Source organism: Squalius cephalus (assembly GCF_949319135.1).
Source record: "Squalius cephalus genome assembly, chromosome: 6".
Taxonomy (NCBI): Eukaryota; Metazoa; Chordata; class Actinopteri; order Cypriniformes; family Leuciscidae; genus Squalius; species Squalius cephalus.
In genome coordinates, this window is record NC_137127.1 from 21,943,980 (window position 1) to 21,959,008 (window position 15,029).

Genomic DNA, 15,029 nt, shown 5'->3' on the forward strand with positions numbered 1-15,029 from the left:
TCGGACGGCTTAAATCCGAACCAAGTCCAAATAATGGATGTTGCACCGATCTTTTTCACCAGCTTTCACTTTCAGCCGTGTTTACTTAAGATGACGATGAATATGATGCGTTGCAGCCAGGTGTACCTCGCGGCCGCGGGTAGATTGCGTCATCATAGCTTAAGAGCCAGCTCCCAACCCAACTTGGAGAATAGAGTAACGGCGATATTTTTTTTATCGCCCAATAAGAGTCTCGCGTTAACGCAGCACGTTAACGCCGATAACGGCCCACCACTAATATATATATATATATATATATATATATATATATATATATATATATATGTATGTATGTTTGAAGTGAGAAAAGTGCCATCTGGAGGTTTAAAAAAAAAAAAAAAAAAACTTGTGTAATGTCCTGTAACCAACTGTATATCTCCCTATATAAAGGCTAGGATGGCTTGAGGGGGAGTAAATCATGGGCTAACTTTCATTTTAAAGTTAACTACTCCTTTAACGTAATGCGTAAATGCCCATAACTAACGTAAATCAAGCAAGCTAGTATGCATAGGCCACAAAGTGTTGGCGAAATAACACATTAGCGGACCGGAGGGAATAATATGGATTTTTTTCCAGAAAACTTCTTGCACAAAATGAATTCAAGCACTTTCAAGGACTTGTATCTATTATGTTTGTGTTCAAAAACTTTCCAGGGCCGTGATTTTTTTTTTTTTTTTTCAGATTCACAAACTTTCAAGGACCCATGGGAACCTTGTGTCTGGTAGCCTGATTGGTGCAGCAATCTAACTCCAGTTTCAAGCCTCTGGTTCTGTGAGCCTCTACCTGGCAGCAAGACTGGTGCTACATCTGAGATCTACATCAAGCTGTGAGTTCCTTGTGTTCCTACCAGGTCCTTCCTTTGGTCCACCCATCCTGCCTGTCATCGTGTCGTCTGCCCTGCCCTACTGTTTGAACTGTGATTCACGCTTACTCTCCCTGCTGTCTCTAAGGCTGTCATTTTCCTGTTGATCACCGTAAACACTGAGGATAACTCTGAACAATGATAGTTTGTTTGTCTTGAATATAATAATTCAACTTAGGGCTGGGTGATTTAAATCGTGATATTGTTATGCACATCTCATCAGTAAAGCCGGTTCCTTGATTAGTAGTAAATCGCCATCACCTGCTTTCAGATGGAGCGGCATTTACTACAAAAAGCCGTAGTTAACTGACAAGCTGAGCCATATCGCATTAATTATCGCTGGCGATACGTCCGCGATTTTAATGCGATATGGCTCAGCTTGTCAGTTAACTACGGCTTTTTGTAGTAAATGCTGCTCCATCTGAAAGCAGGTGATGGCGATTTACTACTAATCAAGGAACCGGCTTTACTGACGAGATGCGCATAACAATCTTACGATTTAAATCGCCCAGCCCTAATTCAACTGTACAATATTCTGTCAACTTGTCCAAACTCTCAGCCCCTCTGAGCACCTGCTGTTTAAGTTTAACTGTCTGAGTTTGACCTAAGCATATTTTTGAATGTCTGATAAACCCTTTATTTAAAATGCTTAATAACAACAGCATTTGTTCAGAATGTTTATACTGTTATGCAACATGCACACACAGAGAAAAATCATTAATTCATTAGAACAAAACACATGAATTTGAACATAATAAATGATTCTCAGTGGAAAATCACCACAGATGCTGCAGGAGGCAATTCAGCAATATTCATACTTCCACACTGTTAATTGAGTTAATCTCTAAGTTACATTGAGACATAAGACCGATAAAGCATCTGTCACAGTCACTTTCATCAGGTCAGGGTTAAACATGAGCCCAGAGCTTCAGGCACTACCACAGAGTTAATGGCACATGGAGATATCGGACACAACTAGACATTAGTGTGAGGGGAAGGCTGGCATTTGATCAGATCTAGTTTATTATTCTATTAGCATAAAGGGCGATTAGAGAGGGAATGGTGTGGACGGAGCGGTGACATTTTCATGTCTGATGTGATTGAGATAGATGAGATTTCCACTGCAAAGCATCATGCATGCATAAAAGCAACTCAAGGTTTCATAATAAACAAACAAATCAAAATATAAATTTAAAAAATGATGCAGTCTGTCTGTCTGTCTGTCTGTCTGTCTATCTATATATCTATATATCTATCGTTGGCTCTTTCTCAATCATTTCACAGTTTGTGTGATGAACAGTAAACAGCTCCTCATTTTCTAGTGATGAGAGCCTCTGGCTGTGCACTGGATTTTAATTGAGCCGATGATGAATTGCGGTCGAGGACTTTGCCCAACAGTTCTCAACCGCTCAGAAGCAGACTGAGGCTATAAAGCATATTCTGCCCCGACGGCCCGCTGCTGCCTCCACCCAGCCGTCGGCACAGAATCATCAGCCTGCTCGCCGCTGAGGGTGCCCTCCTGCGGCAGGAAGGCGCCACAGTCCTCTCCGGCCCCGCGCCCCACTAAACGCCAGGCTAAGCGGCGCCCCTGTGACGGGCTGCTCAGGGTTGGCAACCAGTTTTTCTCAGGAGATGGTAGCAGGGCCGGGGAAGAATCTTTTGTTCTCCACTCCCCGCTGCTCGTCCTACGACGAGCAGTACCCTACTGTGGTCAAAGAAAGAACTGGTTCCCCCAACCCTGAGCACACAGAGTTCTCGGACGATAGAGCGCGCCGCCCACAGGTCCCGCCACTATCGTCCCCCTCTGTCACAGAGTTCTCGGATGACAGCATGCGCCGCCCACGGGCCACGCTCCTCTCATCCCCCTCTGTCGCCAGACCCCTGCCAGAGCACGCCCCCGTGGGACGCTGGTCCTCCCCTGGCCTCCTCTGGCAGGACGCGGCTAATGACCGTGCCCCTGCACAGGGCCGCTATGCCACCCTCGCCTGGGCCGATCATTCCGCCTCGCTGCACCACCGACGGTACGTCTGGCTAGAGCTTCCCAGACTGTCCCGCTGGGTTGCGAGAACCTTCAGGCTCGGCTACACGATTCAGTTTGCGCGGTCTCCTCCCCGCTTCAGGGGAGTCCACTTCACTATGGTCGGTGGCAATGCCCCTGTCATGAGAGCAGAGGTCGCCACCCTACTGGCGAAGGGTGCGATCGAGACTGTCCTTCCAGCCGAAATGAAGTCCGGCTTCTACAGCCCCTACTTCATTGTACCGAAGAAATACGGTGGGTTACGGCCAATCCTCGACCTGCGAGTCTTGAACCGCTACCTTCACAGGCTGCCGTTCAAGATGCTCACGGCCAAACGCATCCTCCAGTGTGTGCGGCCGCAGGATTGGTTTGCAGCGATCGGCCTGAAGGACGCCTACTTCCATGTCTCCATTTTACCTCGACACAGACCGTTTCTTCGGGTTGCTTTCGAGGGGCGGGCATACCAGTACGCGGCTCTCCCATTCGGGCTAGCCCTGTCTCCTCGCGTCTTCACGAAAGTTGTCGAGGCAGCCCTTGTTCCCCTCCGGGAACACAGGGTTCGCATCCTGAACTATCTGGACGACTGGCTAACTCTTGAGACCAGGTTTGCGAACACAGGGACCTAGTGCTCCGGCACCTAGCTCGTCTGGGCCTTCGGGTCAACTGGGAGAAGAGCAAACTCTGCCTCGTGCAGAGGATCTCTTTTCTCGGTATGGAGATCGACTCGGTCGTCATGTGCGCGCAGCTTACGAGCGAGCACGCGCAGTCACTGCTGACTTGTCTTCACCAGTTCGAGGACAAGAGTGCGGTTCCACTGAAACTATTTCAGAGGCTCTTGGGGCATATGGCATCCACAGCCACAGTAACGCCACTCAGATTGCTTCATATGAGACCGCTTCAGCTTTGGCTTCGCGATCGAGTCCCGAGGTGGGCATGGCAACACGGCACGCTCCAAGTCCCAGTGACTCCGGCCTGCCGTCAGACCTTCACCCCGTGGACGAACCTCAGTTTTCTAAGGGCCGGAGTTTCCCGGCATGTTGTTGTATCAACAGATGCCTCCACCACGGGCTGGGGCGCCATGTGCAATGGACATGCTGCCGCGGGCTCCTGGACAGGACCCCAGCGCCTTTGGCATGTCAATTGCCTCGAGTTGCTGGCTGTACGTCTCGCCCTGCACCGCTTCTGTGCGTTGCTCAGGGGTCAGCACGTACTAGTCCGATCAGACAATACCGCGACAGTAGTGTACATCAACCATCAAGGTGGTCTGCGCTCCCGCCGTATGTCACAATTCGCTCGCCAACTCCTCATATGGAGTCAGAAACATTGGAGGTCGCTTCCAGCCATTTATAATCCGGGAGACATGAACCTTGTGCCCGACGAGCTGTCTCGGCTTCGGCCTCTCCCTGGAGAATGGAGACTCAATCCCCAGACGGTTCAGCTGATTTGGGATCAGTTCGGGGACGCACAGGTAGATCTGTTTGCCTCCCACAACTCGTCCCATTGCGACCTGTTTTATTCCCTGACCGAGGGCACGCTCGGCACGGATGCACTGGCGCACAGCTGGCCGTGGGGCCTACGCAAGTATGCATTTCCCCCAGTGAGCCTTCTTGCGCAGACCTTGCGCAAGATCAGGGAGGACGAGGAGCAGGTCATTTTGGTTGCCCCGTATTGGCACAACCGGACCTGGTTCCCAGAACTAGTACTCCTCGCGACAGCACCTCCCTGGCCAATTCCCCTGAGGAAGGACCTGCTTTCTCAGGGACGGGGCGCCCTGTGGCACCCTCGTCCCGATCTTTGGAACCTCCACGTGTGGCTCCTGGACGGGACGAGGCAGGTTTGAGTACCCTACCACCAGCGGTGGTGGCTACCATCACTTCCGCTAGAGCATCATCCACGAGACATGCCTAGGCATTGAAGTGGAACCTCTTCATCAACTGGTGTTCTTCTAAACATCAAGAACCCACGAAATGCCCGATCAGTGTCGTGCTTTCCTTCCTGCAAGAAGGGTTGGAGCGAAGGCTGTCTCCCTCCACCCTGAAAGTGTATGTTGCCGCCATTGCCGCACATCACAATGCAGTTGATGGTAAGTCTCTGGGAAAGCACGACCTGATCGTAAGGTTCCTGAGGGGAGCGAGGAGACTGAGACCTCCTCATCCTCCCCTCGTACCCTCTTGGGACCTCTCAGTGGTTTTAACTGCCCTGCAGAGTGCTCCCTTTTAGCCTCTGCAATCAGTGGAGCTTAAGTTCCTGTCAATGAAGACAGCGCTCCTGGTTGCATTGGCCTCCATCAAGAGGGTAGGGGACCTGCAGGCATTTTCGGTTGACGAAGCGTGCCTGGAATTCGGGCCGGCTAACTCTCATGTGATCCTGAGACCCCGGCCTGGATATGTGCCCAAGGTTCCCACCACACCCTTTCGAGACCAGGTGGTGAACCTGCAAGCGCTGCCCTGGGAGGAGGCAGACCCAGCCTTGGCACTGCTCTGTCCAGTACGCGCCCTCCGTGCTTACGTAGGCAGAACGCAGTGTTTCAGGACCTCAGACCAGCTCTTTGTCTGTTATGGTGGGAAGCTGAAGGGAAAGGTTCTCTCCAAGCAAAGGTTGTCCCACTGGATAGTGGACGCCATTGCTTTGGCATACCAGCAGCAAGGTTGACCATGCCCCCTTGGTGTGACGGCCCACTCCACTCGGAGTGTGGCATCCTCTTGGGCTCTAGCGCATGGTGCCTCACTAACAGACATTTGTAGAGCTGCAGGCTGGGCGACACCTAACACATTCGCGAGATTCTATAATCTCCGAGTGGAGCCAGTTTCTTCTCATGTACTCGCTTCAACTAGCCGGTACTAGATTCTGCTCAGGTGTCTTCGCTTGCTCGCCATTCCTCTCCACGGACGGGATACGTGCGATATTTTCCTCAGGTGAGCCTAATAAGCCCTGAGTCTCCTCCAGCACTGTCGACGTCAACGCCAGAGTTATGCCTCCGGCAGCTTTCGCGCTTGGCTAGGTGCCTCCATGTGCATGGTTCCCCCTCTGGGCGACCCCCACATGTGTATTCCACTGTAAGCCTCTCTGAGCATGTGTCTTTCCCTCGGCAAGCCACCTTGCCACCCCTGGGGTTGAAATATTCCACCTGCGGCTGGACACCCCAGTGATACTCCATATGCAGCCCCTCGGGGTCATACGTCTATTCCAAGTCCCCCCTCTTCGGGCTGGGCATAATTGCATATTTCCACTGAGATATGCTTCCCAGTGTACCTTGGTATTCCTGTGTTAAGTAGGACTCCTTCGTCCGTGCTAGTCTCACGACAGGGAGCTCAGACTTATGCAGGGCACTGGAAGACAGCCAAGGTGGCGTGATTAGACTGGGGACCCCATTCGTCGTCATCCGACGTAACTCGGAGTGACCACGAAAGGGAACGTCTCGGTTACGTATGTAACCCTCGTTCCCTGAGTAGGGAACGGAGATGTTACGTCTCCCTGCCACTTCCGCTGGGAACGCCTGAGTTCAGTCTCGGCTCCTCAGCGAATAAACATATCTGCATGTTGCCGGCGTACTTCCTTACATACCCACGAGGTGGGGCGGAGTTACGCTATGCAAAATCCGCAGACCCATGGCATTTCATTGCCATTGGCTCGTTTTCTATACTCGAAGGTGATAGGCTTTCTAAGCGAAACCCCATTCGTCATCATCCGACGTAACGTCTCCGTTCCCTACTCAGGGAACGAGGGTTACATATGTAACCGAGACGTTCTCCTCTCTTTTCATCTGTCTTGTGACATTTTCATGGCTAAAGTCTAATTACACTGTATTCAGCACAAACTCTGCTACAATAATATATCAGCAGCATGTGTGTAAAAGTTTGTTGTTTTGAGATAATGACATTTATGCGTGGTTTGTGAAAATACAAAAAAAAATTCTCACTGAAATAAGGTCATGAAACCCATACTGATTATTTCTTCACAAGACTTTTGAAAATTGTATGACGTAGCCTAGAATATTTGCTCTAAAACTATGTGAAAATCACCCTGACTGCTCATTCAGATAAGACAATATATTGATTTAACATTTTTACGACGTGTTTTGTGTGAAAAAGCTTTATGCGGGAGCTCATTAATATGTAAGCTTTTCACACCTGAGAAAGACAAAGACCCTCCCCTAACGGCCCTATTAGGAGCTATCAGGCCCTATCATTCTGAGCAACCTTGCACAAAGAATGAGGAGATTTAAAAAAGAATGGCTTTTAGATTTTTTGGATTTATTTACAACACAACATAATCCAAAGATACACAACAAATGACAAAAAAGCACTCATTGAAAACAATTATCCAAAGACAGAGACCTTTGTGCCATTCCTAAAAACATTGTACATACCTTTCATTTCCAAGGTGTTTGATTTTCACTTTACCAGGTTCATGTACAGAGACTCATGTGAATGTTGAAGTCAGCAGGAGTGGCATCTGGGCCCTGAAAGAAAAAAAAAGTGAACATACTGATATCAAGAGAAAGGCCTGCACGATTTTGGGAATAAATTTTAGATTTTTCTGGTTAAAATTGCTTTTTAAAATTCACAGAATACACACACACACACACATAAATGTTTCCAACAATATATAATATAATGAACACCAGGTTTGTTGTGCCTTGTAGGCATAGGCTATGCGCAGTGCTGCATAAAGTAAAATAATAATAACAATAACCTATAGCAGCCTATAAATCTTCCAAAATATTTCAGTAACAACTAAGCTAGAGAAAAATATATTGATTATCATGTTACTTCAAATGTTTCCATTCGTTATGATGATATGATATGAAATGAGATAATAGTAAAAACATGAAGCCGTTTGGTGCTTTTCAAACGCGATCGCGATCCAAAATATGATACATTCAAACGCGATCGCGCTCAAATCGTTAGCCTCATAACATAATTGCCTAAGTCATTTTTTGTTTGTTCTTGTTTTCCAAAGAAATTGAAATATGACTTAGGCAATTATGCTATGAGGCTAACGAAATATAAAACATTATGGTTACCATACATATATACATTTGAGCAGATATCCAGAAACACAGTAACAGTAAACACGGGTCTAAATATTATAATATTCACCATATATCTAGCAACAGTTCAACTGCAATGTGAAATTTATGCAACAATAAACTAATATGTAAGAATTTCTTACCTTACATCTTTCTTGTCTTCAAATCGCGTTCTTCTTCTTCTGAGGTAGCCTAAATCCAATGTAAGCTCACGGCGCGTCTTTCAAACTCGACGAAAAGCAGAGACTTGTGAAGTGTTTTGGTGTTTTGTTTCTGAGGTAACGAGCGCGTTCGCGTTCCATGTGGAGATTTGCATGTGAATGTCTTTTGCGCGAGTGGGCGTGTTCAAATTAAAAATAATTAGGAAGCGTTTGAGAAGCTGGACATCTTGTTGGTTTTATACAAATTACTTAAACAGAGAATATTTGTTTTCAGTTTGAATCCGATAATTTAGAAGTACACACTTAAATGTTTATAAAGGTATATGGCTCATAAATGTGTGACAAGTATTCGCTGAGTTTTGTTTCAGTTTATAGACGTGCTCAAGAAAAAAAAGTTCACCGCGACGGAGAGGCAGAACGCACACCCTGTTTATTTTCTTTATTTTACAAAAGCACAATGTTTTGATTTGATTGTAAGTGGACACATACAAAAGTAAAAATATCACAGATTCTTTTTTTATATTTCTTTTTTTCTGTATGACCATAAATGACGGAGTAATTTAAGTTTATAGTGCTACAATATGAAGAAAATCCAGCAAAACGCGCCGGCGCGTTTGCCGACCTCAGAGGGTTAATCTCTAAAGATATCTTCGCTGTCGTTACTTTGCCACCTCAAGCACAGAATCCTGAGCTCATCACTGTGTGCAGCCATTTCCATTTTCCAAATTTTACTCAAGGCTTTTGTTAACTTCCCTAATTAGCTTCTGTCCTCAGAATACCAATGAGCATGATTCCCACTCCATGACTGATTTGAACAGGGAGGGGCGCGTGTTTCCAAGGAGACGGCTGAATCAATAATATCTCTGATGATGCATGTATCTGCAGCTCACATGCACATTTACACCACAACTAGACACACACCATTCTGACCGTGTGTGTGTCTGTGTGTGTGCGTGTGTGTGCGTGTGCGTGTGTTGCAGGATAAATAGGGTAAATGCTCTCTTACACCGCCCATCTAATCTGGCTGTGTTCCATATGCTTCAACTAAATAATAATCTGTTTCGGGCGTTTGGAAAATGGACTTCACATCATCTCTTAAACCGTTTATTTGACTAATTTAATTTAAAGAAACACTAGTGACTCTAGTCTAAGCATAAGTTTATGCAACTGTCCCCTGAAATGGGAGAATCAAAGCAGAAGAAAAGAGAGAAGCTGATACCTTGATGGTGGGAAGCACTAAATCCATGGCGGCACATTGTCGAGGGGTGAGACTACGAGCTTCCTCCCGTATCACATGCTCCTGAGAGAGAGAGAGAGAGAGAGAGAGAGAATTATGATTTACTGTTTACATTAAGATTAAAATGTACTTGAAATCTTTTCTTCCATCCATTTACGTTGGTCAGCTACATAAACTACCTCATGTTAAAGTGCCATGTTATACTCATTAATCAGTTTTACCCTCTGCCTGAAATACTCTATTTTAGTTTGTTTAAAACCCGCCTTCTGAAAAGTGTTGTCTTCTCTGATTGGTCAGATGGCCCAGTCTGTTGTGATTGGTCTACCGCTTAGAGTGTGTCCTGGAAATGTAACACCCTTTACCTTAAAAAGGTTTTGGCCCACGAGGCTTCATGAGCAGCTGTAAAAATTATTATATCTATAATAATTAATCAGAATTTAAAGTCCATACAATATGTTTGCAGTGAAAAAAAACAAAAACAGTATCTTTGCAGCATAGCGAAATCTCTTACCCAACTGTTCTTTGAAGGTGGACCAAAGGGTTAGAACAACATGAGGGTGAGTAATTACTAACAGAATTTTCATTTTTGGGAGAACAAACCCTTTAAAAGTCAACATGAAATGAAAAATGTTATTTTTTATGGAATATTGCAGTATTTATGATAAATGATTTATCCATGCACATCTTTATTTTTTTTTCTATTCATGTGCCCTCGTCATTTTTAAACAAAATAACTTCCCCTCCCTCTTGCAGCGAGATATCTTCTCTTCTCTGATGATGTGTTTACTGGCGTGTGGACGGGACAACCTATCACTCACAGGAGATCTACCAGTAGCAATCCACAACAATCCAATCAATTCCACTTGGACAAAATCAAGTCCCGCCTTACATTTGTTCTTGTTCCAGAAGCCATTCCACTCAAATATCCGCCACAATAGGGAAGAAAAGACTATAATAAATTCCATTTCATGCAGACTTTATTAAATTTGATGAAATACCATGCATAAAATGATCATTTAGACTTTTTCTAAAATGTCCAACTGTTTTCAAACTTTCAAGCTTCTCCAGTCAGTTGCTTTAACACCAGGGTAGGGTTGCACCAGCCATTCGTAGGTTCTTTCTTAAATTGGAACGTATAAGTCCACACTAGAGGCTAAGAAACTACTAGCTAGTTTACTACTAACTACTAACTCTGTACTTTGTTCCGTTGCACCATTTGTTCGTAAGGCAGAATGTTGCTAGTAGGTCGTAAGCTCTCCGTAAAGTAATGCATAGTCGCATAATATGACGTTTAGCCTCGATGATCCAATAGCAGCCTTCAAATACGTGAGCAGAAGTTGTGTTGAAATGCCGTGAATTTCAGTTTATCCTTCATTCTAACTTCTTTTGCCTCACGTTACTAATGGTAAAAAATGTTTCCATTAAAAACGATAGCCTACTTGAACATGAAGAACATAAGAGTTTTTATATGTAAATAACATTCAGAAACTGTATTTGAAATGAAATTAATAAGGATCAATAAATAAATATTTATACTAAAAAACATAAGAAATTACGTTTATTGATTATGACTGATATTTGACATGCACAACATGGAACGATGTACACAGCGGCAGGCTGTTTAGGACGGGTTCGTGTTAAAGAGCCGCTAACAAAGTAATCTTTTCACATAATGTTCTCTCTTAAAATGTAAGCGAGTGTAAATGTCAGCATTATCATATGTCTAAAGAACTGAAGTCTGTCAGGTAAAAGAAGAGCTTATTGATGCAGTTCAGACTGTCTGATATTTTATTCGTTACTCCTGATCGGAGAATGCCGTAAATATTTAGTTTATACGCAGAGTTAGGCTTCAACTAAGTTTAATGGTGCAACGCAAAAATATTTAGAAGTGCGCAAGTCGTAACTTGGTGTCCATTTAAGTCAAAACTAGGCTAAACTGACCCCAGAACACTGACTGGATGATATTAGGTGGAAGATTCAGGTAAAACACAAACAAAAGCTCAGGATGTTTGTGAATCACTAGTGTGCATCAGTCTTTTAGTGTGAGTTTTTGCATGTATACAACATTCAGAGGTGAACAGGGCCTTTCCCAGAGAGCTCCTTAGAATCCATTAGAATCAAAAGTGACAGCTTCCAGAAGACTTTGTGGCTTCACCATGATGCAAGACTGAAGTCAGGCAGTTAAACTTCAATTTCATTTAATCGCACAGGTCAATGGCGGTGCAAAGTTTAATACAAATAAGCCTGAGAGTGATATCAGGGTGGCGTGTGAATGATCATTAATCCCACATCAAATCAGTGTAAGTTAATCTGTGTGTGTGTAGAAAGAGCTGATTCTGTCCACTGACTTCTTCCAGTTTAAGGTCACCTTTTTAAAGAAGCAGTCACACCTTTAGCACTTCGACCGAGTGTATTGATCAGGTGTTAAGATGATCTGTACGTCCACTGACAACTCTCTTTTCAGGTCAGTGTACACTTTCAGACTGACCAATAAATCCACAAATACTGAATGCACATTTTGCACAATGCACATTCACTGTGTTTTAGATGTTACTGCACATTTAAAACTTGTCATATAAAGATTTTAATAAAACAGATACATTTCACTTGATGAACAATGCAATAAAAGCAACCACAGATAATCACCTTAGCAACCAAAGGTTATCAGTAGAATTGAAAATGTAGTAAATAGCATGCAGATTCTGTACCACTAGGGGGCAGATTTACTAAACAGGGCAAAATTAGCGAGAGAGCGCAATTCCAAAACAGCGCCGATGGGAGTGGGCAAGTTCTGCACATGATCTACTGATGACGTACAAATTAAAGAACACAGACGCAGTTAGATCATTTCCATAATGACCAACACAATCTACCAGGTAGCGTCTGGTTCAAGACGTGCTTTTTTGGGCGGTAAATAATGGCGCAAACACCAGTACATTGACGAGTACAAACCTTAGTATTTAAATTACCGGTTAAATTACTGGAATGAAATTTAATAAAAATTCATCTACAAATGTTCCTTCAAAAGCTTTCTTTTTATTTATTATTTAAATACTCTCCTCCCATAAATTTTGTGCCTGAAAGGGAAACTCCTACAAATGCATATGCAAAAATAACTGTGTCCACACCTTTTCAGCACTATTTTTTCACGGTGTGTCTTCAGTAAACCCTGGTAGCAGTTTTTTAAAGCCGAAAGAGGGTTTGCGCTGGCGCAAGCAGTTAGTAAATCTGGCCCTATATACAGTCATGGTCAAAATTGATGGCACCCCTGGTAAATATGATAAAAAAAATGGCTGTAAAAAATAAATCTGCATTGTTTATCCTTTTGATCTTTCCTTCAAAAAATTCGCAAAAATCTAACCTTTCATTGAAGTAAAAGAATTGAAATTGGGGGGTAAATCACATTATGAAATAAATGTTTTTCTCCAAAACACGCTGGCCATAATTGTTGGCACCCCTAGAATTTTTTATGAGAAAAATATCTCTGAAGTATTTTTTATATTTACATTTTTAAGCACACCAGGGTGACTAGGAACATGAAATTGTCCAGCTATGACTTCTTGTTTCACAGGAGTTTAAATATGATGAAACACAAAGGCCAGATTCCCTTAATCGTCCATCACAATGAGTAAAACCACAGAATATAGTTCTGATGTGCAGCAAAAGATTGTTGAGCTTAACAAAATAGAAAGTGGCTGTAAGATAATATCTAAAGAATTGAAAATCCCCATTTTGACCATCAGGGCAATAATTAAGAAGTCATAATCAACTAAAGATGTTACGAATCTGCCAGGAAGTGGACGTGTGTCTATATTGTATTAATGGACGGTGAGGAGGATAGTTTGAGTGGCCAAAGACTCTCCAAGGATCATAGATGGAGAATTGCAGAGATTAGTTGAGTCTTGGGGGTCAGAAAGCCTAAAAAAAATTATCAAACAACCCCTACATCACCACATGTTGTTTGGGAGGGTTTCAAGAAAAATCCTCCTCGCTCCTCCAAAAACAAACTCCAGCATATTCAGTTGTCAGACACGGCTGGATCTTCAAAAGGGACCGGATTCTATGGTCAGATGAAACAAAAAAAGGGCTTTTTGGCAGCAAACCCACCAGATGTGTTTGGTGCAAACAGGGATAAAAAGTACCCCATGCCTACGGTTAAATATACTGCTGAATCTTATATGTTGTGGGCCTATTTATTTGCTGGAGGTCCTGGACATCTTGTTCAGATACATGGTATTATGGATTCTAGCAAATACCAACAGATAAAAAATCAAAACCTGACGGCCTCTGCTAGAAATCTTATAATGGGCCGTGGTTGGATCTTCCTTCAGGACAACGATCCAAAACAAACATCAAAATCAACACAAAAATGGGTAACTGAGCACAAAATGAAGCTTCTGCCATGACCGTCCCAGTCCCCTAAACTGAACACTATAGAAAATGAGTGGGCTGAACTGAAGAGGAGAAGCACCAACATGAACTTGTGAATCTGAAGGATCTGGAGAGATCCTGTATGGAGAAATGGTCTCTGATCTCTTGTCAGTTATTCTCCAAACTCATCAGGCATTATAGGAGAAAACTCAGAGCTGTTATCTTGGCAAAAGGAGGTTGCAAAAAGTATTTAATAACAGGGTGCCAACAATTATGGCCAGCGTGTTTTGGAGAAAAACATTTATTTTATAATGTGATTTACCCCCCACTTTCAATTCTTTTACTTCAATGAAAGGTTAGATTTTTGCGAATTTTTTGAAGGAAAGATCAAAAGGATAAACAATGCAGATTTATTTTTTACAGCCATTTTTTATCATATTTACCAGGGGTGCCATCAATTTTGACCATGACTGTATGTATATATACTATACTAATCTGTATAAGCTATAGACTACAATGCCCTAGGTTTAGAAACAGAGCAGCTGAATTATACACACAGTTACTGCAAGACAGAGAACAGGAGCCATAAAAAGCATTTTTGAGGTAAAGCTGCAATTGACCAGAGATGTTTCAATGCATATGAAATGAGAGAGAGGGACAAATGAGATGGAGAGTATCCGCCACAGGACTGTGGAGACATAATCACGAGAAACCCTCCATCTGCCTGACACCTGTTCAGATCCAAAGTGCCCATCCTTCTCTGGATTTAAACTCCTCAGCAGGGTGGATTTAATTACACCAGCAGATCTCTCGCAACCGGGAACGTTTTACGGCGTGATTCTAGAGAAACTGTCATGATGTAAGCGGGCAGCGGTGGAAGCTTTTGATGGACAGCTATAAAGCTTTATCGTAAGCTGGAAACCATTTTCACAGCATACGTTTCAAAACGCGAGCTTCATGAAAGCCCCAAGTACTGCTGTAATTTCTCAAGGAGGATATCTACTTCTGCTCTGTGTCCTCGAGGAGCACTGCCTTCTAAATCGGACAAAACATAAAACTCTGTCAGTCGCAGCCTGTTTGCCTTTCTTCCCTCTGTCAGGATGGAAAACAACAGTTTAAATTGAACATGCCTCGCTTCTATCTACAATATAATACACAAATATTTGTACTCAGAGGCTTGATTATTAAACCAAGTATCTCCCATTTTGGGGGTCAAGTTCAAACCAAGCGGCAACATTCTGGACTCTCTCTTGAATCCAACACGGAAGTGACTTAAACTCATCAAACTCAACTGCAATTCATCGACTGGC

The 15,029-nt window shown here is 43.7% G+C and overlaps 1 protein-coding gene across 2 annotated transcripts in view; it reads right to left on the minus strand.

Annotated features, from left to right (window-relative positions):
• The window catches only part of unc13c (unc-13 homolog C (C. elegans)), a 558,188-nt gene that overhangs the window by 156,089 nt on the left and 387,070 nt on the right, over nucleotides 1-15,029 (minus strand). For both annotated transcript variants that reach the window (XM_079873953.1, XM_079873952.1), the window contains exon 29: nucleotides 9,331-9,411. In XM_079873953.1, the coding sequence (XP_079730079.1) occupies nucleotides 9,331-9,411 (81 nt within the window). The remainder of the gene's footprint in view (nucleotides 1-9,330; nucleotides 9,412-15,029) is intronic.